Here is a 27,437-nt window from a genome sequence, read left to right as displayed (position 1 = left end):
TCCAGTCAGCCTGTTTGCTGCATTGACTTATTGTGTAAACTGATCCTGGTCCAGTTTAAAACCAGAACTCATCAACCAGACCCACATGACGACCAGATTTATCAATTGGAAATAAAACACACCACTGACAATGAATTTACTGGCTTTAAAGAAAGGATGAACGCGTAAAACAAAAGACCGAAGAATTAACCTAACACGCATGTTTTGGTGGGGGGAACCCGGAGCACCTGGAGGGAACCCACACCTTCTCCCCACAGAAAGTCCTCAGCCCAGCTGGGAATCAAACCCAGGATCTTTCCACAGTGACATGACGGTACTAAGCCACCATGCTGACGAAGTAGGCGGGACTTAAGTAAACTGTTACTGGTGAGGGATTTATTTGTTATAAAAAAATATGTCCTTCTATATAAAGCCACTAGGAGGCGCCAGATTTGGAAATTTGACAAGTAAACACAATATCGGCAGGACTCCATATTGTTTGCTCCAGACGTTATTGCTGCTGACGGCTTGATGCTGTACAGTCACGGTGAAGAAAGAAGCAAAAATACGTCTGACCAAGTAAACAGGAAAAGTTTGTGATGTATGACATATATTTATTTTCATTTTCATCAACAGCTTTGCATAATTCTAGCTTTTTAAATCTCATTTACAGTAACAGCAATTTCTGAAGCATAAAATGATAAAAAGTGCAAACACTACAAGCTTCAGTCCGGTAGAGTCTGTGACAAGCAGCTGCTCTTCAGGACAGTTTTAATCTGAATTATTTACAGTGTGTGCTGAGTCAGCATTGGCCTTCCTGTGCTCATTTACAAACTGAACTGAACTGAGCTCCTGCTTTGGGGAAACCAACCGGACAAAGTGTTGAAGTTGGCGGCCCGTCGCCGTCAGCCTCACGCCGAGCTGTTGCAACAGTCACGCTGTGCGAGGTGCTGTGGGAGGCGTTGCCATGGCGACCGTTTTGTGGAGTGTTTGTGAGTGTTTCAAGCTCCAGTGGGATTTGGGGCTGGGCGAGCAAGAAAGTGTGTGTGTGTGTGTGTGTGTGTGTAAATCAGTGTTGGCTGGAAATGCCTGGGTGACCTAATGCACATCTGTGAGTGTTGGACTGACAGACGGAGAGAGTTTTTAAAGAGAAAAGCCCCACTTGTGTCTCTGTGTTAAGAAGCAGAGAGCCGAGTGTCTCATCTGACGGTCTAAACACGGACAGACAGACAGGCGGATGGACAGACAGACAGGCGGATGGACACACAGATGGACAGGCGGACAGGCTGGGTCGTACTGATCTCTGATGCTCCCACATGATGAGACTCTGGTATTGATCGCTGATCAGTGCAGATCACTCGGAGCTGCCATGTCTCATCCATAACCCGCTGAGCAGTAATCAGATCCTCCAAACACAGGGACCGTTTGTTTCTGTGCACCACTCATCATGTCAAAGCTTGGACAACACTGTGCTTAATGTCCAGTTACTCTTAGGTACAAAACACAGTGTTACCTTCAGACACCTGGTTCTGGAGTCTGTGAACTCAGTTCAATTCAGTTCAAAGTCTGTGAGCAACTGATTTCTACGTAAACTCTTTTAATCCTGATCTCTCTGGAATTTCATTGCCTTCTCGTGACATCTGAAATCTTGCCTAAAAAGTAGCTGTAGCAGTAAAATAAATGTAGTGGAGTAGAAAGCAGCAGAAAATAGAAATACTTGCGCAAAGTACAAAGACCTCAAAGCTGTACTTATGTGCAGTATATGAGAAAATGTGTGCGGATTCTTTGCAGCACTGATGGTTTGTGACGTGAAATGTTTCTGATCTTGTTTTGTCCAGTATGTGGTCTTTCCTTTGTTAAAATGCTTTTCAAAGTTAAACACACAGAATTTCTGTCCCTAAAGTTAGACACCGTAGGCGTATCAGCGGTCTCTTTGTAGAAATAAAATCATTTTTATTCAGAGCAACAGCGAATGGCAGGAGGAAGCGTCATGTCACGCTCACTGCTGCGTTTTTAGAGTGCAGCGGCTCAAATGTATTCTTCCTGTCATAATAAAATGTAAACAAACGCCCTCATGGCCTCTCAGTGTGACGCTCCACTCACAACATGAATATTCACAACAGACATGCATAAAATATTATCACTGATCCCCTGTTATGATATCATCTTACTTCTCCTCCTGGGAGAGTCACATGACCCCCATTCGGGTGGGGTGGGGGGTCAAAACGCTTCAATGAAAACCACATGGAGGGAGGAGAGAGCTACAACCGAACAGGGAGGGACGGAGGTGGAGGGAGAGAGAGAGGGAGAGGGAGAGAGAGAGAGAGAGGGAGAGAGAGAGAGAGGCCAGCATGAGACACAGAGAGACGGACGAGAAGAAGAAGAACCAGAGAGCAGCAGCAGGGAAGAGCTAAGCCTCCAGACCAGAACCAGAACCAGGACCACAGGCTACAGGAAGACCAGAACCAGGACCACAGAGCAGGAGCCGCCCAGTCCACCATGTCAGAGTCCATCAGAAGAAAAAGCTCCAGCAGACAAGTCCTGCAGAACCTCATCAGGTGAGAGAGAAATCGCTTACAACACCTGGTGATCACCTGGTGATCACCAGGTGTTTGTTGTTTCTTTTGACTTCGCATGAAAAAACAAAGAAACGTCTTGAAATTCGCTAAACTGTGAGGAACAGAGCAGAATGTGAGTTTACAGCTTTCACGCAGTCATGTTAAAATTGAAACATTTGTCAAACGGTGCTGGAAAGTTTCTACATTCACTCAGTTATGTAGTATTTGTGTGTATATGTAGTATTTTTACTTTACTTAAATATTCTGCTCTGCTGTTGACAGGTAATACTTGCATTCCAGACACCCAACAGTGTAGAAAACATTTAAATGAACCTTTTCTTCTACCAGATTGATGCTCAGATGTCATTTTTGGGGGCCCTTCTGCAAAACAAAAATGTTTTCTTTTGATTCTTTAGCAACATTTTTCTGATAAAAACATCAGAATCAGCTTTGACCATACGAGGAATTTGACTCTGGATTTCTTCTCTCTCCTGTGCACCATACAAAATACAAAAATAACATATCATAATAATAATAATAATAATGATAATAGTAAGCATACCATTATATCCATCTACCTATCAAGACTTTGTAATGGAGAGTATTGTTGATACTTTTAGTGAAGGCAGACCTCTGAATGAATGCTAATAGTGTAATAGTATTACAGTAATATTCCATGACTGGAGCAAACCACAGAGGAAATCAGTTCATGTTCACAGTGCAGAATAAACTCAGTCAGTTTCTGTTCATTTCTTTTCACGTGTGTCACGACTGCAGTGGTGAAAATGACTTCACTGAGGAGAGATTAACGAGTTTGTTTTAGCAGAGGAGTGAATTTTAATTTTCTGTCTCCTGTGATGACATCAAGAGGAAAAACCTTATGCCAGGTTTGCTTTTGGATTTTCTGGGAAATCAACTCTTCTCAGAAAAGTTGTTCTTTTTATTTTTCACAAGTGCAGCTTTAACTCTTTTGTCCCTTTAGTTAATCTGCTCTGCGTCACACGTTCCCTCTCAAATATGCAGAACATTATGCTAAGAAAGCAGACACGGTGAACCAACATCAGCGAAGAATAACACAAATCTCGTCAGCATCCAACCTGATCACCAGTCACTAAAACAAGATGACTGATGACGTGACAGCCATGGCGTCGTGTTTTGCTGTTTCTGAATCTCTGAAATGAGACAAAACAAAGAAAGAGGACAGGTTTGGTCCTCCTTTGTGTCCTGTTGCGGCTCAGCTCTCCGTTTGGCCTCTTGAGTCGCTCTGTGGTGTTTGTCTGAACAGGCACAGGAGCCTCATGTCTTGTGTTGTTTTCTGTTTGTGTGCCTCTCCTGGCTACTGCTGCTTGTTGTTAGTGAGCTTCTCGTTTCCTCAGTGATCGGTGGAACGTTGCTGCGTGACCTCAGTGAAAATGACACTGAAGCTCTGAGTTCAATGGCTTCTTTTATGGCTGTAACTTCCTTAATGGCCATGACATCATCTGGCTGACTCCTGAACCCCCTCCTGCTCCTGCCGTTCCCCAGGCCTCCATTGCCTCATTGTGTAAATGGTGGAAAAAGTGATTCGTATCAGACGGATTTCCTCCATAATTTGCTCGCTTCAAATTTATGCTTCGCAGCATCATGTTAAATGTCCCAGCAGACCCTGAAGATACCTGGAAGTACAGACCGCCTTGTAACAGCAGTCAGTGCGTGAATAAAGAGGAGCAGACGTGCAACATCTGCTTCAGTTAGTGAGTCCCGTCGCTTCCCATAATAACTTTTGACGGAGAGCAGTGACTCGTTGACTTCAGATGCGGAGGTGACGTGTCATCTGTCATTACTGAGATCTTTGCAAAGTCCCATAAGATAGACACAAACCTGTATGTGCGTTACTAAAGTGTTTTCCCCATTAAGTTGTGGTGTCACACACGATCACTGCTTGGATTATGTTTAGAGAATATCTTTGTTTATCTGCGCCGCTAGAGTCACAAGGAGGAGGAAATTTGTTGTTGAATAACATTTCATCAAATCACTTTTTCTGAAAGGTCTAGTATCAACATTTTTATGACATTTTTATTTCCCAACTGGCAGAATGAATGTTCTGTATTTCTGCACACCAGGGATACGTTAAAACTCAGAGTTTGACAGGTTTAAATTTTAGGTTTCAAAACGTCTTCAGGAGTCTCTCGTTTGGCAGTCGTCTCGCCTGAGTTTCTCTCCACCACCACCCCGTCCTCGTACTGATGATAAAGTCAGATCTGAATGTGATGTCAGTCTTGTACAAATGCCGATATGATACGTATGAATCATATGAACTTAACGTGTCTGAGGTTCACACAAACGTGCAGGAACAGTTCCTGTTGACTGGCCTGTTGAAGACGTTTCCTCATTTTAATACTTCACTGTATACTACACTTATTTTCTTTTGTGCACCAAATTCCTACATAAGAAAATACGTCATTAACAAGATGATAGATGCTGTGATTCTGTTCAGGGTAGGAAATAAAATACATGTGATTTGTAGTTATTGGCTAAAACTCTTAAACATGCAAATGCCATCAATGTGGTCCTTTAACGGTTTCATAATGCTTCCCCTCACTGCAGTTCAGACAGCATTGATGAGATCCAGACAATCAAACCTCATCCCCAGTCGACTCATTTCACCCCAAAAACTGTCCCGCCTCGGGAGGCCAGCAAACAATCCTGTCACACATCAGATGGACTTGCAGCGACTGACTCCATCTCTGGTGAGAGTGGTCTTATGTAGGTCACTCTCCCACATAATAATGACCGCAGCATGTTTGACTCACAGCGTGGCCAGAGTCCTCACCAGCAGCCACAGCCAGCGACGTTTGCATCAGCTTTTCATATCTGAATTTAGTTTTTGCACTATAAAGACTTGTTTTCTTCATGTGTCGATTCCCTGCAGCCAAATGTTTGATGAACTGAGGGGAAGACATTGTGGGAATATTAATCATAACTTCTGGTGAAGGCGTGTGCGCTGAATTCACACGCAACTGGCCAGCACGAAGACGAACGGTCTGCAAGTTTTATGCTTTTCTTTAATGAGAACCAAAGAGCTTGAGGCTTCGGCCAGGCTTTCCGCTGCAGTTTTGGGACTAAATTCACAATCTCTGTTTACCAGCAGATTTTCTTTACCAGTCCTCAGATCTACTTTGTTAATTTCAGACCACAGCAGTATGAGTTAATAAAATTGAACACAACAAGCGACTGTCTTACTAAAAGAGACGTAACTTTGGAAGACATCCATTAGATTGTCTGACTGATGGAACCTCATTTTATCTTTCTGTAAAGTTTGGAAGCACCTCAGAAGCACGCATGAATAATACTTTAAATAGTAAAATCTAACAAATTGAACAACTCCATTATTAAGACAACTAAAAAGGTGGTAAATATGCTCATCATTCTGCTATATTACCTAAACCGCTTTATTACCTCCACCAAGCAGGTCCGGTTGTCCGGTTGGTTGGTTTGCCAACAGCCTGATTTTCATGAAAGTTGGTAGAAGAGAGTAGCGTTGGCCAAGAGAGAACTCTCTGACATCTGGATCATGCGGCGAATTCGCAGACTATTTGGTGGCGGTTTGTGACCTTCTTCCAGGCTTGATGAAGCAGCCATGGTCAAGTGAGCTAGACGGTGAATGGAGAGAGAGAGAGAGAGAGAGAGAGAGAGAGAGAGAGAGAGAGGAAAGCAGGGAATCAGAGAAATAAAAAGTTATTATCCGATAAACGTGAACCTGAAGCGTCAATAATAATTTCTCTCTGGAAGGAGGAGGGGATGGTGGTGCGACGGGTGTTTCAGACCACTTCAACCAACAAAACCAGTAACTGTCTGGACATTTTCCAGCAGAATTTGTGGAAACAAAATCAGGTATTTTAAGCCAAAATGTTATTTTATCCTAACACTAACCAAGAGGGTTTTTTGTGCCCAAATCTCACACGCTGTTGTTACAGCATAAAAACTGAAACATAATACATCAACATGGTTGTTAGGAATGAACAACAACGTTTATTCTGACCTTTAGGTCAAACTGAAACGTTAAGTCCAACAGGTTAAAGCTGACATAACCCTAATATTTAGTGCAAGCGATGCATGTCTGTCCCGTTTCCTGTTGGGTCGGACATGTTTAGCGATGACAATGCATTCTATGAGATCTCAGCAGTTACTTTGAGGACAACATCACTATGGTTCTAAACTAATTATCCTTTAAAACCGATGACATCATGCTTCAGAAAGCGTGTTTATAACAAGTCAAAGTCCAACAACAGGTGCTCTCCAGAAATTTCCATCCAATCAAGTATCTGAAAGAATATTTCAGATCTTGTTGCTCCATTGTTTGGACAAGGTTTTGTCCAGACCTCCATTAGTGTGATGAGATGAAGGTCTGGCTTCCAGTCTCTCTCTCTCTCTCTCGCTCTTCACCTCCTCCCTCTCTCCCTCTTTGTTTCTCTCCAGAGATTGAAATTAAGTGAAACAGCACAGCAGCTGGCTCGAGCTCCACCAGATGTGCTCGGACAATAAAAAGAGTTATTGTTATCAAGTCCCGCCCTCTGGAAACTGGAGCCAATCAGACGCAGGAACTGAATGAGCTTTCTGTGAAGCACATCACCAGTTAGTTTTTCCCTATGATTTTAATCTGCACTTACCTGACAAAAATCCTAACACACACACACACACACACACACACACACACACACAGAGTTTTCCATGGATACCTTCCACTGTTGTAGCAGAAACGTAATAAACAGGAAATGTGAACAATGTGTAACTGAGCGCGAGCGTGGCTGGTGGAGCAGGTAACACTCAGCGTATACAGTATCTCTCTACATCTTAGTAAGACTTTAGACAATAATGTGCTTCCAGCTTCAGTTTGGCTCCAAAGCCAAGTCAAGAAATTCTCTTGTCAGGTGTGGAAAAACTCAACCCCATCCAGCACCTTTGGGATGAAGTGGAGCACCAACCGTGAGCCCGACTCCATCACCCAACATCAGAGCTGGACCTCCTTAATGCTGAAGCAGAAAGAACATCTGGTGAAAGCCTGAAATCAGAAGAGCGGAGGCTGTTACAGCAGCAGATCAAAGCCCATGGTTTTGGAACAACATGCTCAGTAATCACACGTGGGTGTTGTGTTCTGGAGTCCACATACTTACAGCTATGCAGCTTAGCTGGAGCCTCTGGGGTTGACCCCTGAAGCAGGGAGGCGAAGGACGGAGAACCGAGCACGTCTAATGTACTCAGCATCTCTCCTCAAGTCAGCAGGAAGCATCAAACAGGCGAAGAAGTCAATTTCATCACTGACTTATGGAGGACAAACTTGACCTTTCTGATCCCATTGAAACCAGTTATCTGCTGGTGGGCAGGTCATTGCAAACTCATCCTAACATTGGTGAAATCAACAAACAACAAACAAGCAAAAAAAATGTCCACAGATACCAGATGTGTATTTTGATGATGTCATGAAGACAAAAAAAGACAGAAACACAGAAGAGGACGTCAAAGTGCCGTCCGTAATGTTTGACTGATCTCAGCGCAGGGAAGAAGAGCTGAACACCTGAACCTTCCTTGAAGTGCATCCTGTCTATTTGAGTTTGTCCAGCGTGGAGAGGCTGAGTGAATGTGGTCTGGACTCTGGAGAAGAGTCATGGATCCAAAGACAGAATACCTACACTGTGATCCAAGTACACTACCGCTCTGGATCACCGAGGACCTCCCACCAGTCCTGATACTGTTGTACCAGAAGTTCTAACTGTTTTTGTTGCAATACAACAACCAAGACTTGTCACTGTAACCGAATCTTCCTGCTCTGCTGATGTTCTTGTATGCGACTGCAACACAAGCTCCTCCTCCTCTCCACTCCACCTCCCGGTCACAACGTCTCTGCTCAGGACCTGGCAGCACTCGGTGATTCTGTCCGGGTGACAGCTCTGGTTTTGGGCTGAGGTTCTGACAGTAAAACATCTGTCAGTGAGATGTGTGTCCATATTTCATTCAGAAAGTCCTGCAGTTTGTCTCTGAGCTCTGACACAGCAGCCGTCACATCCTCAGAGTATCTCAGAAGACGGATGTTGATGCTGGATGAGTGGACTTTGTGGACTTTAATACAGTCCACGCAGTAGTTGTGTCCACAGGGAATCATCACCGGATCCTTCAGTAGATCCGGACAGATCGAACAGCTGAACTTTTCTCGGTTCAGTTGATTTTCTTGTCTTGCCATTTCACTTTCTCTGATGAAAAACAATCTCTGCAGTCTGAAGGACAACCAGTGTCTGCTCCTTCTCCTCTGGTTCACTTCATCAGCTCTGCAGATCTGTGAAGAGAAAGTAACACCGAAATATCTCGATAGGATGGAGTTGCTGTGTTTGATAACAGGAGAAAGAAGAAAGGGGTTTTCAAGTTTTGCTGCATTCCACAAAGAGCAGCTTGTCAGGAGGTGTGGAACGCGTTCGCTACCAGTCGAGAAGTCAAGAGAAAATGGCAGCAGGTAAAGAGTCGAAGTGCAAGTGAACATTTCAGTTATCCTGGAAACAGGACTTTAGTTAGGTGGCATTAAACAATGGGGGCGAAACTCCGACTATGTAGTACTTTGACAGCAAGGCAGATGAGAGTGAACATGACAATTAATCTTAGTTGTTGTTGTTATTTGATGACTGCTAATAAGGAGAACTAAGACGTTAACTGGCTGGCTATGGGTTTTAAATGAGCTCAGAGTTCAGTGTTCAGGGAGAGTGTGACAGCATGTTGGTGTCCATGCTGGTTTCAGGGTGACGGCCCAGAGGAGCCAGGAGGATGCTGAGGAGGTGGAGCGGGAGCGAAGGAGGAGGAGCAGGGAGAAGGAGAGAGGAGAAGGGAGCTCTTCCTGGCCGGAGCCTCCCCGACAGAACGAGGTGGTGCACAACACAGAGTGAGTAGAACAAACAGCAAAACACATTTTACTCCTCCTCTACAGGCTGTCCAGCTTCCTCGTCACCACCGCTGAGGTCACCTGAAGTCCACTAACTGCTCCAGCAGGTCAGTCTGTGGCTGAACTGGGCAGCGTCCAGGTGTGTGAGATGTGTGTCACCAAGTGAGTACGAGCCGGGTGTTGCTTCTGGGAAACTGAGTTCCAGCACTCATTCAGAAAGTCCTACAGTACCTCAGCATCACTAAGAAAAGTATTCACTCTATTATAAAGTATAATAGTAATAATATATGCAGTCGGTTACACAAACACGCATATACAACCAGGAAATAGTTCTGTAGCGCATTTTTTAAAAATTTGCACGTGGGTGAACGTCAGCGTGGTGAGATGATAACCTGGTGGAGATCTCCACATTTTGAATTTTGGATGTGGGACAAATCATTTGTTCGTGTTAACGTCGCAGATTGGATGTTAAATTGTCCTTGATGTTTCCAGGTGCGTATTCATTACCTGCCGTGCTGATGACAGGGGAAACATCCTCATCACCTGAGACCGTGAGCTGCTGAGCAGACTCATTCACAGTCCCGTGGAGTGAAATGCATTTCAGTCAGGCCATACTGCACCGTTCAGTGGTTCATCCTGCCTGCAAATTTACATCTTATTTATCTCTAATGATATTATTCTTTCCGTTCTATGATCAGTCAGGTAAAGGTGACATTTAAAGGGACAGTTCAGCCCAAAATCAAAATGACATATTTTCTTCCCTGCAGTGCTGTTTATCCATTAGGTAGATAGTTTTGGTGAGAACTGCAGAGTTTTGGAGGCATCAGCTTAGAGAATATAATGGATAAATATAATGGAACGAGATGACAGTCACTTGTGGTTCTCAAAGCACCAAAAAAAACCAAAAATACATTTGTAAAACTCAGCAGCAATCTGTCTTTCCAGAAATGATGACCTTGTTACTCATGATAATCCGCAGATCTTGCTGTGAGCAGTTTCTTGTAGGAACTATTTTCTTTCCGTAGCATCATGCAGAAGGAAGTGCGCATCTGCTTCTGGATAAAAGGTGTTTGTGACAGCACTGATGGCGTATCTAGCTTAGTTTAGCTAGTCCATCAGTGCATGTGCATTTCCCCTGTCAGTGTGGATTAAGTGAAGGCTACAACACACACACACAGCGCTAACTTTTAAACATCAGGTTTTGGGTGTTTTGTTCGTGCTGATGCGCTCCAGTGTGCAGATGCGAGCTGACCAGCTGATCAGCAGGTCGCAGCACCTCTTTGTGTACTGTTTCCATGACTCCTGTGTCTGCCACCTGCTGCCTGGCTCAACACTCAGCCATGTTTGAAACCCGTGGGTGCACATCAGAGACACCTGGAAACAAAAGCATGTGGAGTAACAGGAGACACAACAGGCAGCACTGCAGTATTTATTAGATTCTGCTCTTTTAGACCTTTTCAAGCAGACAAAAGACGACCACGTCCTCGGCGTCACCACAGATCTTTAGTGTGCGGCGCATTTGGGCAAACAGGATGGAGGAAGTGGGCAAACAATGCAAGCGTGAGTCTGACAAAAGATCTGCCCTCCAGCAAATTAAATTTATCAGAGCAGCGCTTTGATCCAGCAGAGACATTGTCCAATAACCGTCACCAACCAGAAATACAACATGGACACACAAACACATTCATCACTCAGGTGGTGATGACTGAGTCCACTCAGAGCTGAGCTGGATTAGACTGACCGGTACGCCACAAAGGAAGCTTCTATGATAAGGAAACACTTAAAGGGAAATACGGTAAAAGAGGAGGCCAGATCTAATACACTCAGTCCATGAAATCATCCACAGGAAAACAAATATAATAGAAGAATACATAGAAAAAGTAGAAAATAAGAAAACTGTACATTATGAGCCCAAAAGGTTCAAACAACACAAGCAGAAACCAGCAATGGGACAAAACTTGTACCGGCGGGGGATACAACAACAGATACTAACTATAAACGATAAAAACATTCACATTCAAATCTGTAAAAGAAGAGCAGGATTTCACTGAAAATGTTTGTATCTCTAACCATGTAAACAGAAGACCTAAGATCGAACCCTCAGGTTATATCACATCTGCATTCCTTCAAAATAAAACTTCCAGCCGATAGCTTGACTTCGTCTCTCATCAGTCAGTCAGGTCACTTAAAGGTTCTCTGCTTGCTCCTCAGGTTGGACGCGGATCTGAAGCCCAGCTGCTGCTTGGTTCTGGAGGAGGACGAGGGCTTCAGCGACTGGACTCACAGGCTGGAGCATCGCAACGAGCAGGAGGTGCAGGATGACTGCAGGGCCACAGTGCAGAGGCCTTCAACACCACAGTGGAAACTGGAGCCTGAAGAGGAGAAACAGCAGGAGGATGAAGAGCAGCAGGAGCAGGAGGAATGCGAGCCAGAACGAAGCATTCGGTCCCAGGAAGCTTCACCGAGACCTGCAGAGAAGGTACACCACCTAACAGATCAACAGGGGGCCTTTCAGGTGCAGCTGCTTTACAAAAACCAGATGAGTCTGCATTGCTGTGGGCGACGTTCAGCACAGTCTCATCACGTCGTGCTGAATCAATAACCTTTTTCTCACGTGGTTTCCAGATGACGTTACAACACAATTTAGATTGGCATATTTAAATTTTAAAAAAGTAAAAACATGAACATCTGCATCGCCCCCTGGTGGCTGGCTGCAGTACAGCTCATAAGCCCCTCCCTCCTCCATGGGACAAATTAAAAACTCAAAGTACACATCAAATTGATTTTTCCCCAAAAATGGTTTCTGTCACTTTAGGTAATATTTTTACTGCACAGTATTAGTATTTACTGCATATTATCATGCTATCAACCTGCTTTCCTTTTGCTTCCTTTTAGTTGACCAGCAACAGAAAGGAAGTCAGGGCGTCATACAGCTCAACAGTCTTCCTGCCACAGGACGCCAGGCTGCAACACGCCACGGGTCAACCAGCTGACAGGACGTCCTACCTGGTTGCCGGGACGATGAGGCCACGGTTTGAGGCCATGTTTCTGTCGTCCTCTTTTTTTTTTTTTTTTTTGAGCACCATCTTTTAATAACTGTTTGGTTTTCCTCTTGGTAAAGTCAGTGGTGTCGTTGGATGTGAACATGCTCTTTTCTACTTTATTAACCAGTGAAATCATCTCCTCTGCAGTGGAGCGGCCCCCAGGGTGGATGGGCGGGTGGAGCAGGAGGATCGTAAGGACAAGGAGGAGCTGCAGGTTGCTCTGCAGACAGACTGGAGGTCAACAGAAACCCGACAGAGCTCCAGAGATGAGGAGGAGGAGGAGGAAGACAAATTGAGCTTCACACATGAAAACAAGGAAGACCTCCACCTCAGGAGGGACGAGAGGCACAAGGAGGAGGAGCATGAGGAGGAGGAGGTGTCAGACAAGGTTGGCTTTCTTTCTATTACTACCACCACCACCTCTGCTGCCACCATTATGGGTATGAGTATTATTTTCCTCCCCAGTAATGAGAAGAAATAAACGTGTTCAGCTGGTTTGCCATTTTGCTGACCATCATCTCACATGGTCATGAAACCTGCTGCGGATATTCAAAACCTTTTCCTGATCAACACTTAAGTCCACGACAAGAGAATTTACAGCTAACAGGCTAACGTGGTGGTAGCTTCTTAAGCAGTTTTGAGGTTTGAGTCGCCTTCCAGTCATAATATTTCAGTGTTCATATTGTTCCCCATCTTCACTGTCATTGCCATACAGGCCTAACAACAGCCGCCGTTACTTTGAATTCAGGACCTGGTCTACGCCACCTAAACTCAGGATTCATCATGTCCACATGTCATCACGCCCTGTCGGGACGAATTTTACATTTTAACCTTGTTGACTGGACCTCTAAAACATACGTCTCTGGCTATGTCCAACTCTTTAACACGATGAAGAGTCTCGAACAGAAATCTTTCATGTCTTAAAGTAAAGTACTTCTGCTACACTGCGTTTCAGGACTGTGCTGACATAACGGCACACATGTCTTGCTTCTCTCAGTGTTTCATAAAACGTTTAATCAAACACATGCACGCTTATTAGAGCTCTCACAGAATTTGGCTTCAAACCTGAATGCTATAAAGTGAAAGAATGCGGCTTTGGCTCGCGGGGTGTAGAAATGAGACTGACGAAAGCAGCGATGATGTCAGATGTTGTAACAAATTCCTCCTTCACCCACCGGTGGTTCGCCAATGTTTCATTAGCCTTTTGCCACCAAATAACACAGCATGGGTGAGCAGCGTGAACAAGTTTTTCCACTATTTTTAGAAACAGATGAGGGAGCAAGAGGACTGTTTGTGAGATTATACTTTTTAACACAGTAAGACTATTTTCCTTTTACTATTGATCAGGTTCTCCTTACGAAATGGTAACATCTGTGTTGGTGTTTTAGAGGTCAGAGGAGGACAGGAGCAGCGAGGAGGCCAGCAGGAGATCCACTCGCTCTCTTTGCGGCAGCAGCAGAGGCGACGAGTCGTTAAACTGCTACGGTCCCATGAGCCCCACATTCAAGGTATCTCACTGAACCAAAGGTGGCCTGTGAAATCAAGTTTTAGAGATCCAGATGGAACTGAAATGTGCCATGTTTCACTTTTGAACATCAGTAAGTCCGGTGAACAGGAGTGTGTGTGTTGGACTGGCAGTTTCAGACGGACGGACAGACCTGACTTTCAGCTGCTGAATGGGAAACCAGAAAATAACCAGCTGATGCAGACGAAGCTCAGAGTCCTGATCTGTTTTTCCCTGTTGCGCAGTGCTCAGTTGAATTTCAGAAAAACTGTCACATTTTCCTCTAAAACTACATTTCAGACAAGTTGGTTTCATTTATAAAACCCAGCATGACGAATCACAAAGCTGCCTTAAGCGGCTTTCTGTTTCACAACAGTTTCTGTTTTTATTTCACATTTGCTTTGGCAATGTAAATTGATTTCAGCAGAAACACAGCTTTGACACAGTCGGAGGGTCGGGGGGATGCAGCAGATTCAATTCAACTTAAAGTGCCAATTCATAACAGAGTCATCTCAAGACACTTTACAGGTGTGTCAACAACACATTCAAAAAGAACAAGAGAATCAGAAAGAAACAGGTCCCAGGGCCAAACCCCACACTGAGTCAGCAGTGGCGAGGAAAGACTTCCTTTTAACAGGCAGACAACAACAGAAACCTCGAGCAGAACCAGACTCAGTGTAGACGGCCTTCAGGGCTCAGGATCCAGCAGCGGTACCAGGCCTCAGGAGGGTGGGGTAGGAGATTCTGGATCCAGCAACATGCTCCTGAAGTGCTGAGATAAGATGGGACACAAGAGCTCCGGGGGAGAGGACGAGTTAGTGCTGTACAGGTGATAGGACATGATGAGTGAGTCCTCCTGCTCTGAAAGCTCAGTGTCTCAGGATCTCCCTCAGCAATCTAAACCTATAGCAGCATAACTGGGGGTTGGCCCAAGCGGAGTCTGAACAGTCCTAACTACAGGCTTTGTCAAAAAGGAGGGTTTTGAGTCTACTCTTAAACATGGAGCTGAGCTGAACTGAGGCTGGTAATTGGTTCCACAGAAGAGGAGCTTGATACCTGAAGGCCCTGGCTTCATATCTACATTTGGAGATTTGTGGTATTACCAGTAAATCTGAATCTAAGGAACGCAGCACCCTGGAGGGCTGATGTGGTTCAATGAGATCAGTGATATATGATGGTGCCAGACCATGCATGGCTTTATAGGTTAGGAGGAGGATCTTAAATTCTACTCTAAATTTTACTGGAAGCCAATGTAGAGAGGCCAGCACAGGTGAAATGTGGTCTCGCCTCTTAGTCTGAGTCAGAACACGGGCTGCAGAGTCCTGAGGGACTTTTTGGGGGATCACTGAGAGTTCACAGTTTTCTAAAATCTGATTGTCTTGGTTGTCTCTAAAGCTCCTACGTTAATGTGATGAACCGCTGATGTTAAACGTATTTTGTGTGTATTATGTTTTGTCTCTTTTCACGCTCGCTGCTGTTCCACCAGAAACTTCTCATTCAGTTTTACCCAGTAAGTCTGACCGTTTGTACTTTGTGTTTGAAGCAGGAGTAACTTATTATTTATCCAGCCTGCAGTGGTCTGTATCTCAGCACGCCGTGTTTCTTTACAGGATGAAGTGAGCAGCAGAGTCTCAGCAGACGGGAAATGCACGGTGAGTGCTGCAGCAGACGGGTGTCGGGGTCAAAGGTCAGCAGCTGCCATAAGATTAAAGGTGCAACAGGTCAACTCTATGACGCTTTAAGGAAGCTGAGAAAAATCTGCCCTCTCGTGCTTGCAGTTATTAAGTTGGTGTCATTATTTATTGAACCAACTTGTGCTTGTGCCTAAATTTATCTTATTCTCTGAAATGTGAGATAAACAGACACCAAACCTCCTTCATCAGTCTTTGGACAAATTTACCAAATGTCTCCCAAAGTGATAAAACTACTGCTGTCAGATGGAAAGCTAAATTAAGTCTGACCTTTAATTTTGTCCATGTCTCATTTAAGAGGTTGTGTCAGACTGTTGCTACCCTAAAACTAAATCTGAACTCCAGTCTGTTTTAATAACAAGTCTGTGTTACTGTTGGCCATTTCACAGAGTTAATACTTCTTAATATTATGTCTTTATTCTCTCCACAGATCATAGAGAGAACTGAGTCTCTGAGGAAAAGGTGAGTGTGTGTTTGTGTGCCGTTAGCTACATGTGACAGACTGGCTGAGCGTTGTATTAACGCACCCAAAGAGTTATCATCGCTGACTGCTAAAACGCGTCGGATCTGCAGAAGATGAAGTTGAGATTCTGTCAGTATTCCAGTGCTGCTCCACCTCTTGGAAATAAAGGAATAAAAGTCAAAATTGTGCAACGGAGTAAGTTTAGGTCGTGTGCAGTAAACACATGGTGCTTGTGCAACAGCCTCATCTCTACTTTGATTTACAACAGAACAGTTGGCACCGAACGTTTCTGCAAACCAGCGATTATGTTGAAACATAACGTTTAATGTGCGGAAACTTTTCTTTACATTTTAATGTTCAATTTTAAGTTGTGACGCTGAGCTCAAGCTGTGGTTGGACTGAGGCACGAAAAACACTTGATTAGGGTCAGGAAAAGATCATGTTTTATCCACGGCTCGCAGAAACGTTTTAACCTTCAGTTTCGTCAGACTGCTCTGAACATTTATTGGTTTGTCCAAAGCACCAACAACATGAGGAAGACGCTGCAACCTGCTGTTTCCAAGATTGACAAGAAACTGGAGCAGTACACACATGCGCTCGAGGTAAAAACCCACTGAGCTCCCGAGTTTTTCAGATGCTGTTTTTCTTTTGTAAGGCAGTAAGAAGGTAGACCCTGAAAGTACTTCACCAAGTACTTTTTATTCTTCATGTATCATCAGGTCCTGCTGCTTAAATTCTCCCCATGGATTAATGGTGACCATTCATCATGTGACTTGTGTGTTGGTGTTGTTGCTTCAAAGCAGTTTGTTGCTAGACTTTGTAAATGAGTACTTTGAAACCACATGCAGCTCTGAATCTCACAGTGTTTTTCCCAGCTGGCCTCAAAGGAAGGCAGAACGGGCAGTCAGGCGCTGACGGACCTGACGAGTACCACCGAACTCGTCTCCTCCAAGAAGAACCTGTTCGAGGCCGGAGAAGCCTGGAGCCAAAACGCTGCCTCGGTCACACCATCCAAGGTGAGATGAATTTATCTTAACCACTTATCTAAAGCTTTTACAAAACAGTGCTGTGCTGAGTAGTGGAAGATCATTTACTCAGGTAAAAGTACTAATAGCACAACTGTAAAAATATTCTACTATAAGTTAAAGTCTTGCATGTGTGACAGATGCAAACTTGACCAAAAGCGGCTGAGCCTAAACATCAGGAATGTTTGGATTTTAAACTGTTCACGACACTTCGGGAAACCTTTTACAGTTTGCAGGTGTTCAGATGATGCAATGAACTTTTCAGAGTAACGTTAAAAAAATGTCTTTTTGTGCGTGTCAGGATGCAGATGGTTTAAAAGTCGGTGTGGCTGATCTCATCAATCAGTGGGTGAGAGGAAGTGAAGCTGAGAACCGGTGCAGCTCGCCATCCAAACCAGCAGTGAGTCCCATTTTAACCCTGAATTTTCCACAACAGCGTGAAGCTCGTCTCCTTACTTCCTGGTCTTACAGTGTGCCTCTTTAATTGCCAACATTCACAAAGTATCCTGAGAGAAATGCAGTACAAATTTTACCCTGACACTGACTTTTCTCCTCAGCGCTCTGCCTGTCTGATAACTTCTTTAGCTTTATTTGTTTCCATTTAGTTTCATGACTTTATTCTGTGCTCCTCACTGCTCCATGCAACCACCGCCAGCTCAGGCTAAAGGAACACTCAGTGAAAGGCTGCCCTCTTGTGGCTGCAGCAGCACCGTGCAGACTGACTGTGAACTGAGTGTTTTTGTATTTGAATGCAATGAAACCTGGTGGTGTTTAAAACAAGAACAATTTATAGGGGATGCTGGTCACTTAGTTCCTGTAAAGGAAATTATAAAATTCTGCTGTGGACATTAATGTGTTAAAAACAGCTTTGTACTGTCAACATTTTTCTGGTGCATCCAGATGAGAAGGCTCTTCACTGAATGTGGACAGTCAGATGCTGCAATATGTCCTCCATCCACAGAGACACACAGACTGAGGCGACAGCGTGAACGTCTGTGAATGTCTGTGAATGTGTCTGTGCTAAGTCCTGTTTTATCAACCATATTTCAGGACAGCTCCAGTGGTAAAAGATACAAATTTGTGGTGACGGGTCACGGAAAGTACGAGAAGATTCCTGAGGACAACAGCTGCAGTGAAGATGCAAACTGCCAGTCAGGTAAAACCCTCAACCAAACAGGAAGGAATAACAATGTTTTAAATATGAACTGTTGAAGTTGTTTGTCTAGTATTATTATTATTATTATTGTTGTTGTTGTTGTTGTTGTTGTTGTTGTTATTATTATGAGGAGGGGGAGTATGCAAAACAGGAGTGAAGTTTATTACTGTGAATAAAAATTAATTAAAGTTAGATATAATATAATATATTACATTAGATCTGTTTGTCATCAAGTTTGGTGAAATGTACTTGTTTTTCACAGGAAGATTTACTTCATGAGTCTCAGGATATGATACTGCATATTTTTCTTATTGTCCCAAAAATGTTTGAAGAAACTAAAGTAAAACTACGGTGAGCAGCTGTTTGAGGAAACTACGTGAGAAGGAACTGAGAGATGGACTAACACATTTTTGGTTTTGGTAATTCCACTGGATTTGTTGACAGTTTCAAAAATACTGAATGCCAACCACAAAAATGAGAAATACAAGACGGGCATTTCACATTCAACTTTATGAATTTTTGATAATCACACAGTAAACAAAAACAGGAGCATCAGTGTACAGTACTAAATAAGGCTGTGGTTAGCTTATGGGGGTAAAGTGTCCTTCACCTAGAATAAATTCCACATCTTGATGGTCATCTTGGGGAAAACAACAATTTTTAAAATCCAATATGGGGACAACAACATGCTTATATCTGCTACAGCAGCAGCAAAATCTTTCAAAACTGTGAATATCAGCCTCTAACATCTGTTTTCACTTAATTTTCCTTTAGTCCGACTTGTTACAGCAAACATCATCATCATCATCATCATTATGATCATCATCAATCATTCATTGGTTCTCACGTCTACTTCCTGGTTACACACTCAGTAATATTATTCTGAAGTCCTGGATTAACCCAACACAAGGCAGGAAATTACAGTTCAGTTTATCTGTCACACGGGCTGGGAATATTGTTAGTGTGTTTCACTGAAAACCTTTTTTCTTTTCAAATTTATTTTCATAGTTTCCTCATTTGGCAGAAGAGTTTAGTTCAGTTAGTGTGTATCAGTAAAAATGATCAAACACAAACGTTTTCACAGAACACCAGTTATTCTGGGGCAATGTTTGATGTGACCGTCTCAAATAATACCGAAAACCATTGATGTTGCTGTAAATTTTGATGTTGATGTTAATTTTCCCATCTGAGGAGACATTCTGACTTTCATGACAGTGTAGTCTAATTTAAACAAGACAAAGCCTCAACAGCTGTGCTAGCAGTACGCGACAGCGCTGTGAGCTAAATGCTAACTCCAGCATGCTAACACCCTCATTGTGACAATGCTAATACGCTCTATTGTTTAGCAGGTATAAAGTTTTACATGTTCAAGGTACCTCATCGCCCTGCCAAACAAAATGTTTTGTGCACTCAGGCCCTGACGCTGTAGTTTCCTGCCCTGATCAAAAAGCCGCTTCGTTTCCATCCACAGCTGACTTGCAGAAACCAAAATCTGTTCCTCCTGGACCTTCAGCCTTCATCTCTCTCTCTCATTTCCTTCTTTCAGAAACCATCTGCCCTGTTGTTCCAGGAATGTAAAAGCCCTATTTATCACAGAGATTAAAAACTGCCTACCAGCGGTGTACACTAAAGGCCTTTCTTTAGAAAAATAGAAAAAAAGTAGAGCTTCACAAATGAAACAGTCTTTTACCTATCAATGTTTCTACGGCACATGCATTCAACACCACATCTAGGCCCATCACAAAGGAAAAAACAAACAAAAATCTAACCAAGTACATTTTCAGATAATATAATACTCCTTTCTTTCTTTGCCTTATCATTTCTGATGTGATTTTATGAAGTGCAAATATGCCACATCTCTATTATTGTTATATTATTTTTGACCTTTTAAGCCCATAACTGCTAAATTATGCACTAGATTAAATGATGAAAATGTCAAAAAAATATATTAAAAAGTATTTATTTGGTACAGGAGAGCAATTTTCTTTTAGTGAAACTTTCTTTACTTTTTGATGAAATTTAGAGACCATGGCAAAGCTCCAATATTGACTCAGGTAGATGACACATTTGATCTCTTTTACCCTCAAGATTAATAATAACCTCCTCATTACAGGCCAGATTTATAAAATTAACTTTAGCTATTCTGCCAAAAATTCACAAATATTTTTCAGATTTTTTTTTTATTATTTTTCATTACAACTTCTCTTCGTATGATTCATTTTCTCCCTTGCTGACCTGACCATCATTGCATCTTTTGTATTTTGTGTTAAATTAGCGAAACTGCACACATCAGTTTTCAGACACATACTTTCCCATCAGTTCGATTTACATATCTGTACTTTTTGTCGATCCAAACCCTTTGGCTTTTCTGTTGAAGTCCTTGTGTTCGTCTTCCGGACCTTTGCGTTTTATCAGCCCCCTTTCAAACACTGCTGCTATTTTTGTGAGCGGCTTCTCTGCTGCCTCTTTAAGCTTCCTGGCATCAAAACGAGGGCTGTACAGTAAAATTGGCAGGCGATTGACGAATGAGGGAACCTCCGCTTGATTGTCTTTAGAGGCCTTTTTGTCTGAATCTTTTTTGGTGGTGTTGATTTGGCTAATGATTCTCTCTTTGGTAGAAAACATCTGAAAGAGGAGGGCGTCCCACATCTTCAATGCCCTGGGGCCTTCTTTCTTTGTAACCACTTCCTGATTGGCACATTGGTCTGCTGATGTTTCATCACTGCAATCTTGATCTGTTTTCTCATTCCTGCCACTGGAATCGACCTGAGATTTGGCCTCGGGCTGCGGAAACTGAGGTTCCTCTGGCTCAACGATCATGTGTTTCTTGAGCCGTGTCCATCCGCTGAGTTTACCTTTCAGGCCTTTCAACTTTTGGCCTGTCTTGGGCCAAGCCAATGAAGAGGATTTTTCTGTTGAAACAGCTTTGTTGTCAGTTGAAGATGCAGTTGATGTCGCTGACTTCGTGGAGGGTTCGACTTCGGGGGCTTCTGTCAGTGCAGCCGTAGTTTTGGTCCTCAGAACATCCTTGTCTTTGAGTCCAATTTTTTGCTGAGATGATGGTGACGTTCCTCTGTTTGGGGATGGAGCTTTGACTGAGACTGAGGCCTGAGGCAGAGAGGCAGGAGTGGCAGAGTCAATCACAGCTTTAACTATGGACGGTTTCATGACTGAATCTGTTGCTGGCTTTGCAGGGGAAATGTTCTCTACTGGTAGCTCTGTCGAAGGCTGAACATTACTGGTGTGTGAACTAATCTGGATCGGATCGGGAGGAGACTTTGAGGAATCGTTTTTTACAATTGAGGGTTTTGTTTCTACAGTGGCAGAGGAAGGTCTTGATGCTACCTGCTTAGTGGGAGGTTGTGCTTTTAAAGCAGATTTACTGCTTAAAACAGGATCAGGAGAACAATTTGGAGCAGTAGCATCAGTGTTCATTGGTGAGAGTTTTCCTTCCTTACTGGCATTCGTCATTAGATTTGTTTTTATCTTGTGAGTTTGGGAATGTACTAACTCAGTGCTGTTTGTCAGGACTGGTGTGTCCTTTCCTGTGATTGGTTTTATTTCTGGTTTTGAGATATTGTTTTTGATTAACTTAGCAGAGGGCTGAATATTGCTAGTAGGAGAATTATTTTGAAGAGGTTTAACAGGCGGTTTTGTTTCGTTTTTCGTAATAACTGACGAGGGTTTTGTTTCTGCAGTTAGGTTCAAAGAGCCGAAACTGTTAGAGGACTGGGGCAAGGTTGGAATATATGATTGAACAGGTGTATTGTGTATTTTTGACTCTGGCAGAGGAGAGGCTCTTACTGTTACTGCAGGAGCGTTGAGGAGGACTTTAGCCTCTCTGGTGGCCTCAGCAAAGGGGGAGATATTTGTAGCCGTGTGGTTATTTAAATCAGTGTATGAGATGGTTTGAGTATTTACAGTGTTAATGCTAGTTTCTGTAGATTTCTTTATTTCAGTGACAGGTTGCCTAAACTGTTTGACTCCAGTCTGAGAGCTCACTGAATTCACAGAGGTTTGAACGTTATCTACAGATGTAATTTGACTTGGCCTTGTAACGGTTTGCTGTTCTACACTGATTTTAGATACGTTAGCCATGATGTAACCAGAAGAGGAAGTTGTTGTCTCAGTCATAGAAGCTACAGAATATTTAGTTCTTCTAGGGGGACTTAGCAAAGGCTTAAAGGATTGGTCTTTTACAGTAGTGGTTTCAATAATAATTTGTGATGCTGGTGGCCTGTGCTCAACAAGAAGGTTGGCACTTGGTGCTTTTGAGTTTGTGGGGATTCTTGTTTGAGCACCTGATTCAGAAACAGGCCTTTCATCAGTGACTGGCTTTGTTGCAGATTGACTCCCAGGTCGGTTTGCTCTCAGCTGAGGGCTTTTTGGCATGACATGTCTCATGATAGGGCTAGAAGGCACAGTAGTTTTGACAACCTGCACTGTATTAAAAGATGGTGTAATGCTCACTGCAGGTTCTGTCATCACAGGCAAAATAACTTCTCTAAGAAGATTGTTCGGGCCTCCTGCAGCAGAAATACTGTGAACATTGCTGCCTAAATTGGGTTTATTTGATTGTGTTCTATCAACAGGTATGCCATGTTGAATAGCGACCACACAACCAGGTTGTCCAGGTGAAACCACATCTGTCTTTCTGAGAGCTAGCAATCCCATGGATGGTGAATTGGACAATTTGGGTTCACTGCTAGGTGTGTTCAGTACCATGTTATCTTTTGCAACATTAGAAGTTGGTCTCATTTCAATAACACTGTTTGTCTGAATGTTTTCTGCTCTAAAAGGCATAGTGGGAACATACTCTGTTGGTGTTTTCCCAATCGATAAACCTACTTTACCATTGGTGGGTTGTGGGCTATCAACTTGGCTTAACAGTACTGTGTCTTTCATAGGGTTGTTAGTACTGATTTCATTTGCTTGTGCACCCTCTACAGTAGCTCTGCCTGAATTTGTGTAGAAATCTGCTCCTTGAACAGCTCTGTCTTGGTCACTGGATCCTATGCTATGCTGTCTCTTTGGATGTACATTTTCACTAGTTTTGTTTAGCGTTGGGAGCTCACTAAATGCCTTATGTAGAGGGAATTTAGTATCTGAAATGCTGGGTAGTTTGGTAACAGTGGCAGGTAGATCAGGTGGTTTGGTTTCCACAGCAGGTTTTCCCAAGTTTGTATTAACAGCAGGTGTATTTGGTACACTCAGTGCTTGAGAAGATTTCAAAGAGAGACCTTCTCCAGAGAAATGGATATTATTTTCTATTGCTTTAATTTTTTCTTGATTTTTAAGTTCTACGCTGATTTGTTCTGTGATTTCTGCGCTTTGCGTAGTTGCAGATACTGTACACATACTGTACTGTGCAGAACACACAGATGCTGTTACAGGATCATGTGGCAAAATGGATGCTGTGGTAGCGATAACTGATTCTTCAGAGGATATATTTGGGAATTGGGGCACAGTTTTAGTTTTGTTGATGATAAGCTCTGTATTAGCAGCCACAGAAGGCAAAATGTTTCTCATAATCATTTTACTGGGAGGAGTACACCCACCACTTGCTTGATTAACCGCTTCCCTTGGTTTGTGTAGACTAGCTTCTGTAGTAACTTGACTGGGCAGCGGTGATTCAGAAACCAATTTGGTGCCTTGTTGTTTTCCAAAGATGAATGTACCATTTGTGGTGTCAACCCCTGTGTATATCTGCGCTAAATCTGTTGCAGGAGATTGAATAACCAGGTTTTTAGGATCAGCTGGGTCTTTAACAGGACTGGCAGCGAGTTGGACATTGAGACCATTGGTTTGGTAAGACTGGACCTGAGCTATCTCTGTTTGTGCTGCTTTTGCATTTGTGAACTTGGATTCTCCTTTTGTAGGCATTTTCTCAGGACTGCCGCCCTTCTCTATGACATCTATGCATCTTGCACTGTGTTGTGCTTCTCCATTTAAAACTACTTTCACTAAAGGTGAGGAAGAACCCGACAGACCACTACTATCAGTCAAGCATGGAGTCATATTTGGCGCTGAACTTTGTGTGTGTACCTCACCTGCTTTAGGTATTGGTACTGGAGCCTCAGAATATGAGGCTTTTGATGTGGATACGTCACTTGTGGACAGTTGCATTGTTTTCTGTGCCAAGCCAAGGGGAAGCTCAGGTTTTACTGTGTCCATGCTAGAAGGTTTATGGGATTGTATTCCAATACTGTGAGCTTCAGACCAACTTTCCTCAAACACATCTTTGTTATGCGTGACAATCCCTTTCGAATCCTTTAGAGTTGACAGAGGTTGTAAAACGTGAGTAGCAGGACCCTCCATCATAGAGGGAAGATCTTGGTGTCCATTGAGTATTTCTGTTGCATTAGACTTTGGGACATGTGATCCATCTACAGCTACATCTGATTGGGTTTTATTTGAAGAGGTTTCATTAATCCTGGAGGGTACAGTGCTGTGATGTGATGCGATAGTCCTGATACCACCGTAGGCAACATACTCGGTTGGGGTAAGCCCATAATACATTGATCGTGACTTGGGCTTTGAAGTCCCTAACGACATTTGAGTCTCCAGTAGTGACGTCAAAGACTTGCGTGCCTCGGCCACAGGGTGATGATAAGTAGATGACTGTGGGCTTGGACTTTCTGGTGCTTGCATAGAGATCCCTGGCGTAGGGTTTAGATTTGAAGTCTTTGGCGTAGTGGAGAAAAACGATGGAACCTTTGGCAAAGCTTTAGCTTCACTTTCAGAAACGTCTGTTTGTAGTTTTGGGGTGAGTGGTTCTCTTAATGTTGATTTGACCACAGTAGAGCCAGTTGCAGTTAAACGTGATGCCACATTCTCTCTGGGGTCCGGCTCAGTATTTATTGTACTCCTTGGTGTATTTTGAATCTCTGTTTCTTTGTAATTGCTGGCCTTTTTGATTGGAGTAATGTGATTAACCTCAGTCAGCGTCAGTTCTTTTGGGGCAGCTGGAGATTTATTTAAACTGTTAGTCTGAATTGTTGATTTGTGTCTTGGAACCTTGTTAGGAATTGCAGGAGTCTGTAAATCTTGAGAGGAGTTGAAAGCAGGACTTGCAGCAAACAAAAGTGGGTTAGGTTTGGAAATTTCAAAAAAGGGTGTGGATACTCGGGCTGGTGTGCAAGAGGGAGTCTTAGGTCTTCCACATTGGGACTTTAGTACAGATAGTTTCTGATCAGTCTTTGTCTCTGATACAGCAGTTTTCTCTCTGTCTACGGCAGAGGTTGGGTTTATTACTGTGAGGTCCAGCATGGAGGGAGGTTTAGAGATCTCATAAAATGTTGCCTTTGATGTGTAAATCCTGGTTTGAGCTGTGTCAGGCTTTGTCTCTTTCACTGCTTCAACGAGTGATATTTTTGAGGCGGTTATCTCAGTGGGCATCTGGCTTGGAACAAAGTTGCCATTGCTGATAGCCCTGACAGTCCAAGATGATGCCTGACTCTGAGGCTTGTCCTTTGAGCTGGTGTTTGTCTCCCTCTGGCTGGGAATGAAAGATTGTGTCTGACTGTTTGAAACTGATAGCAGCAGTGGAACAGGAGGTAGGTCAGTAACCTGAGAAGGTACAAGGCCTGGGCCACAGTTGGGGGCAGCTGGGGATAGAGTCAGGCTGTGAGTCGATATTTTGGTGCTGGACTGCGACACGGCGACCGGAGGGGTTGTTGTGACTGACCCATGGGAATTTGATGTCATGTTAAAATTGAAAGCAGAGGGAAGAGGTGGAGCTGGAACCTGCTCAAGTGGTGATGGGGGTGGTGAAGCTGAAGGGGGCATCATGACAGGAGTCACATCATCGAATAAAAAAGAGGAGCACTCATACAACGGAGCTACCTGCTCTTCAGAAGTCCTCATCTGAGCTATGTAGGACTGAGGGGGGAAGCTGCCTGTTTGGCTGTAGGGGTTGCTCTGAGGATGAGGGAATGCAGATGCAGAGTGATCATAGAGGGAGCCAAAGGGGAAACTGGACACTGAAGAGTCCGCATTGTAGGCTGAATCTGGTGTTCTTGGTGGGCTGGACTGGTCACTGTGTTCGAGGTCTGTGCTTGCTTCATTTACAGGCGATAAACAAGAGCGAAAGGGGATGGGCGTCTGAGAGAGGCTCCCTTTTTTCTTGGCTCGCTTCTTCTTGAGTTTCTGAAGCCTTGCATTGTCTTTGCCTGGTTTTGGCAGTAAGGGTGGGGGATACTGCTGGGACAGGTCAGGATCCAGCCCGTTACTGTAGCTTACTTCCATCAGCATTTTAGATTTCTGCAAGACAGATGAGACACAGCAGTCTATTTAGCCAAAACTCTTAAAAACAACAAGGAAAATGAATCCTCAAAATAGGCCTGTCTAAGGTTTTTTTTTCCATTATATTTGCTCGATAACAAAAGAAAAAAACTTCTGACATTATTTATAGTTAATATTAATGAATCAAAGTTTCCCTAAAAATTCAAAATAAGAGCCAAGGAAATGTTTCATGAAGAGGTTACACATCTCCGTGATAAGCCTGTTAATAATAGGAACTGGATTAAGAAGACGTCAGAGAAGGACTTTGATGAGATTCCAGCTGCATGGTGTGACATTCATAATCATCAGCAGGTGGAAATGTTTTGTTCCAAAACACAGCCGGGCTAGAAAATACACCTTTAATGCCAGACATCACAGAAGCTTATTTTTGCATATCATAGATGTTTCATTTAAGTCATTAATTCTGTTTGTATGACAAGTCTAAATGCCGATCATTTTTAATTTAATTTTTCTTTTTTCAGATGGACAGTTCTATGAAGATTTGTGAAGCACATGCTGGACTTTTGGAATTTTGGATTATATATATAAAAATCTTGCCACTACCCAGCCACTATCACTTCATCATATTCTGTATTCTAAGCTTTAGGTTGGAAATGTATTTAAATCCTGTTGTAATGACAAATTTCCTGTGACACTTTGGTATACTGTTACAAAAGGTAGTGAAGCTAATATTGAGTCTTTTTCTCTGTTTATACTGAACAATAATCTCAGAATATTTCAGTGATAATAAATCTTTCAATACAATAAAATAACTTCAATTTAACAAATTTCTGATGTTTTTTCTCCCCAATAAAAGCTTCTGTTTTTGC

General features: G+C 43.2%; 2 protein-coding genes across 3 annotated transcripts; one reads left to right on the top strand and one right to left on the bottom strand.

The window, feature by feature from the left end:
• The first annotated feature begins 2,322 nt into the window (after positions 1-2,322).
• Positions 2,323-27,437, top strand: LOC124062805 (lymphocyte-specific protein 1-like). 2 transcript variants are annotated; one of them, XM_046395780.1, is made up of 14 exons: positions 2,323-2,537; positions 9,301-9,441; positions 11,653-11,920; positions 12,337-12,473; positions 12,633-12,873; positions 13,874-13,993; positions 15,476-15,499; positions 15,600-15,701; positions 16,111-16,142; positions 16,664-16,745; positions 17,019-17,159; positions 17,470-17,568; positions 18,219-18,324; positions 27,090-27,437. In XM_046395780.1, exons 1-14 carry the CDS (start codon positions 2,479-2,481, stop codon positions 27,113-27,115), a joined length of 1,578 nt encoding a protein of 525 aa, XP_046251736.1. In that variant the 5' UTR covers positions 2,323-2,478; the 3' UTR covers positions 27,116-27,437. The 2 variants fall into 2 exon arrangements, with proteins under 2 accessions (XP_046251736.1, XP_046251745.1); XM_046395789.1 differs by having other exon boundaries at positions 2,326-2,537; positions 15,600-15,641.
• On the bottom strand, positions 18,816-22,517 carry LOC124062797 (histone-lysine N-methyltransferase SETDB1-A-like). The gene has a single exon (XM_046395768.1). It carries the CDS (start codon positions 22,456-22,458, stop codon positions 20,650-20,652), a length of 1,809 nt encoding a protein of 602 aa, XP_046251724.1. The 5' UTR covers positions 22,459-22,517; the 3' UTR covers positions 18,816-20,649.

The sequence above is a fragment of the Scatophagus argus genome, chromosome 1 (genome assembly GCF_020382885.2).
Source record: "Scatophagus argus isolate fScaArg1 chromosome 1, fScaArg1.pri, whole genome shotgun sequence".
NCBI lineage: Eukaryota > Metazoa > Chordata > Actinopteri > Scatophagidae > Scatophagus > Scatophagus argus.
Note: the sequence above shows the minus strand (reverse complement) of the source record. Positions and strands in the feature narration are given on the sequence as shown.

Bases quoted from the DNA above. Each gene is read 5' to 3' on its own strand.
- LOC124062797 (XM_046395768.1), bottom strand. From the start codon at position 22,458: ATGACTGAGACAACAACTTCCTCTTCTGGTTACATCATGGCTAACGTA.
- LOC124062805 (XM_046395780.1), top strand. From the start codon at position 2,479: ATGTCAGAGTCCATCAGAAGAAAAAGCTCCAGCAGACAAGTCCTGCAG. The intron at 15,702-16,110 runs GTGCAACAGGTC...TTCTCTCCACAG, and splicing joins CAGCTGCCATAAGATTAAAG to ATCATAGAGAGAACTGAGTC. The intron at 17,160-17,469 runs GTGAGATGAATT...TGTGCGTGTCAG, and splicing joins CCTCGGTCACACCATCCAAG to GATGCAGATGGTTTAAAAGT.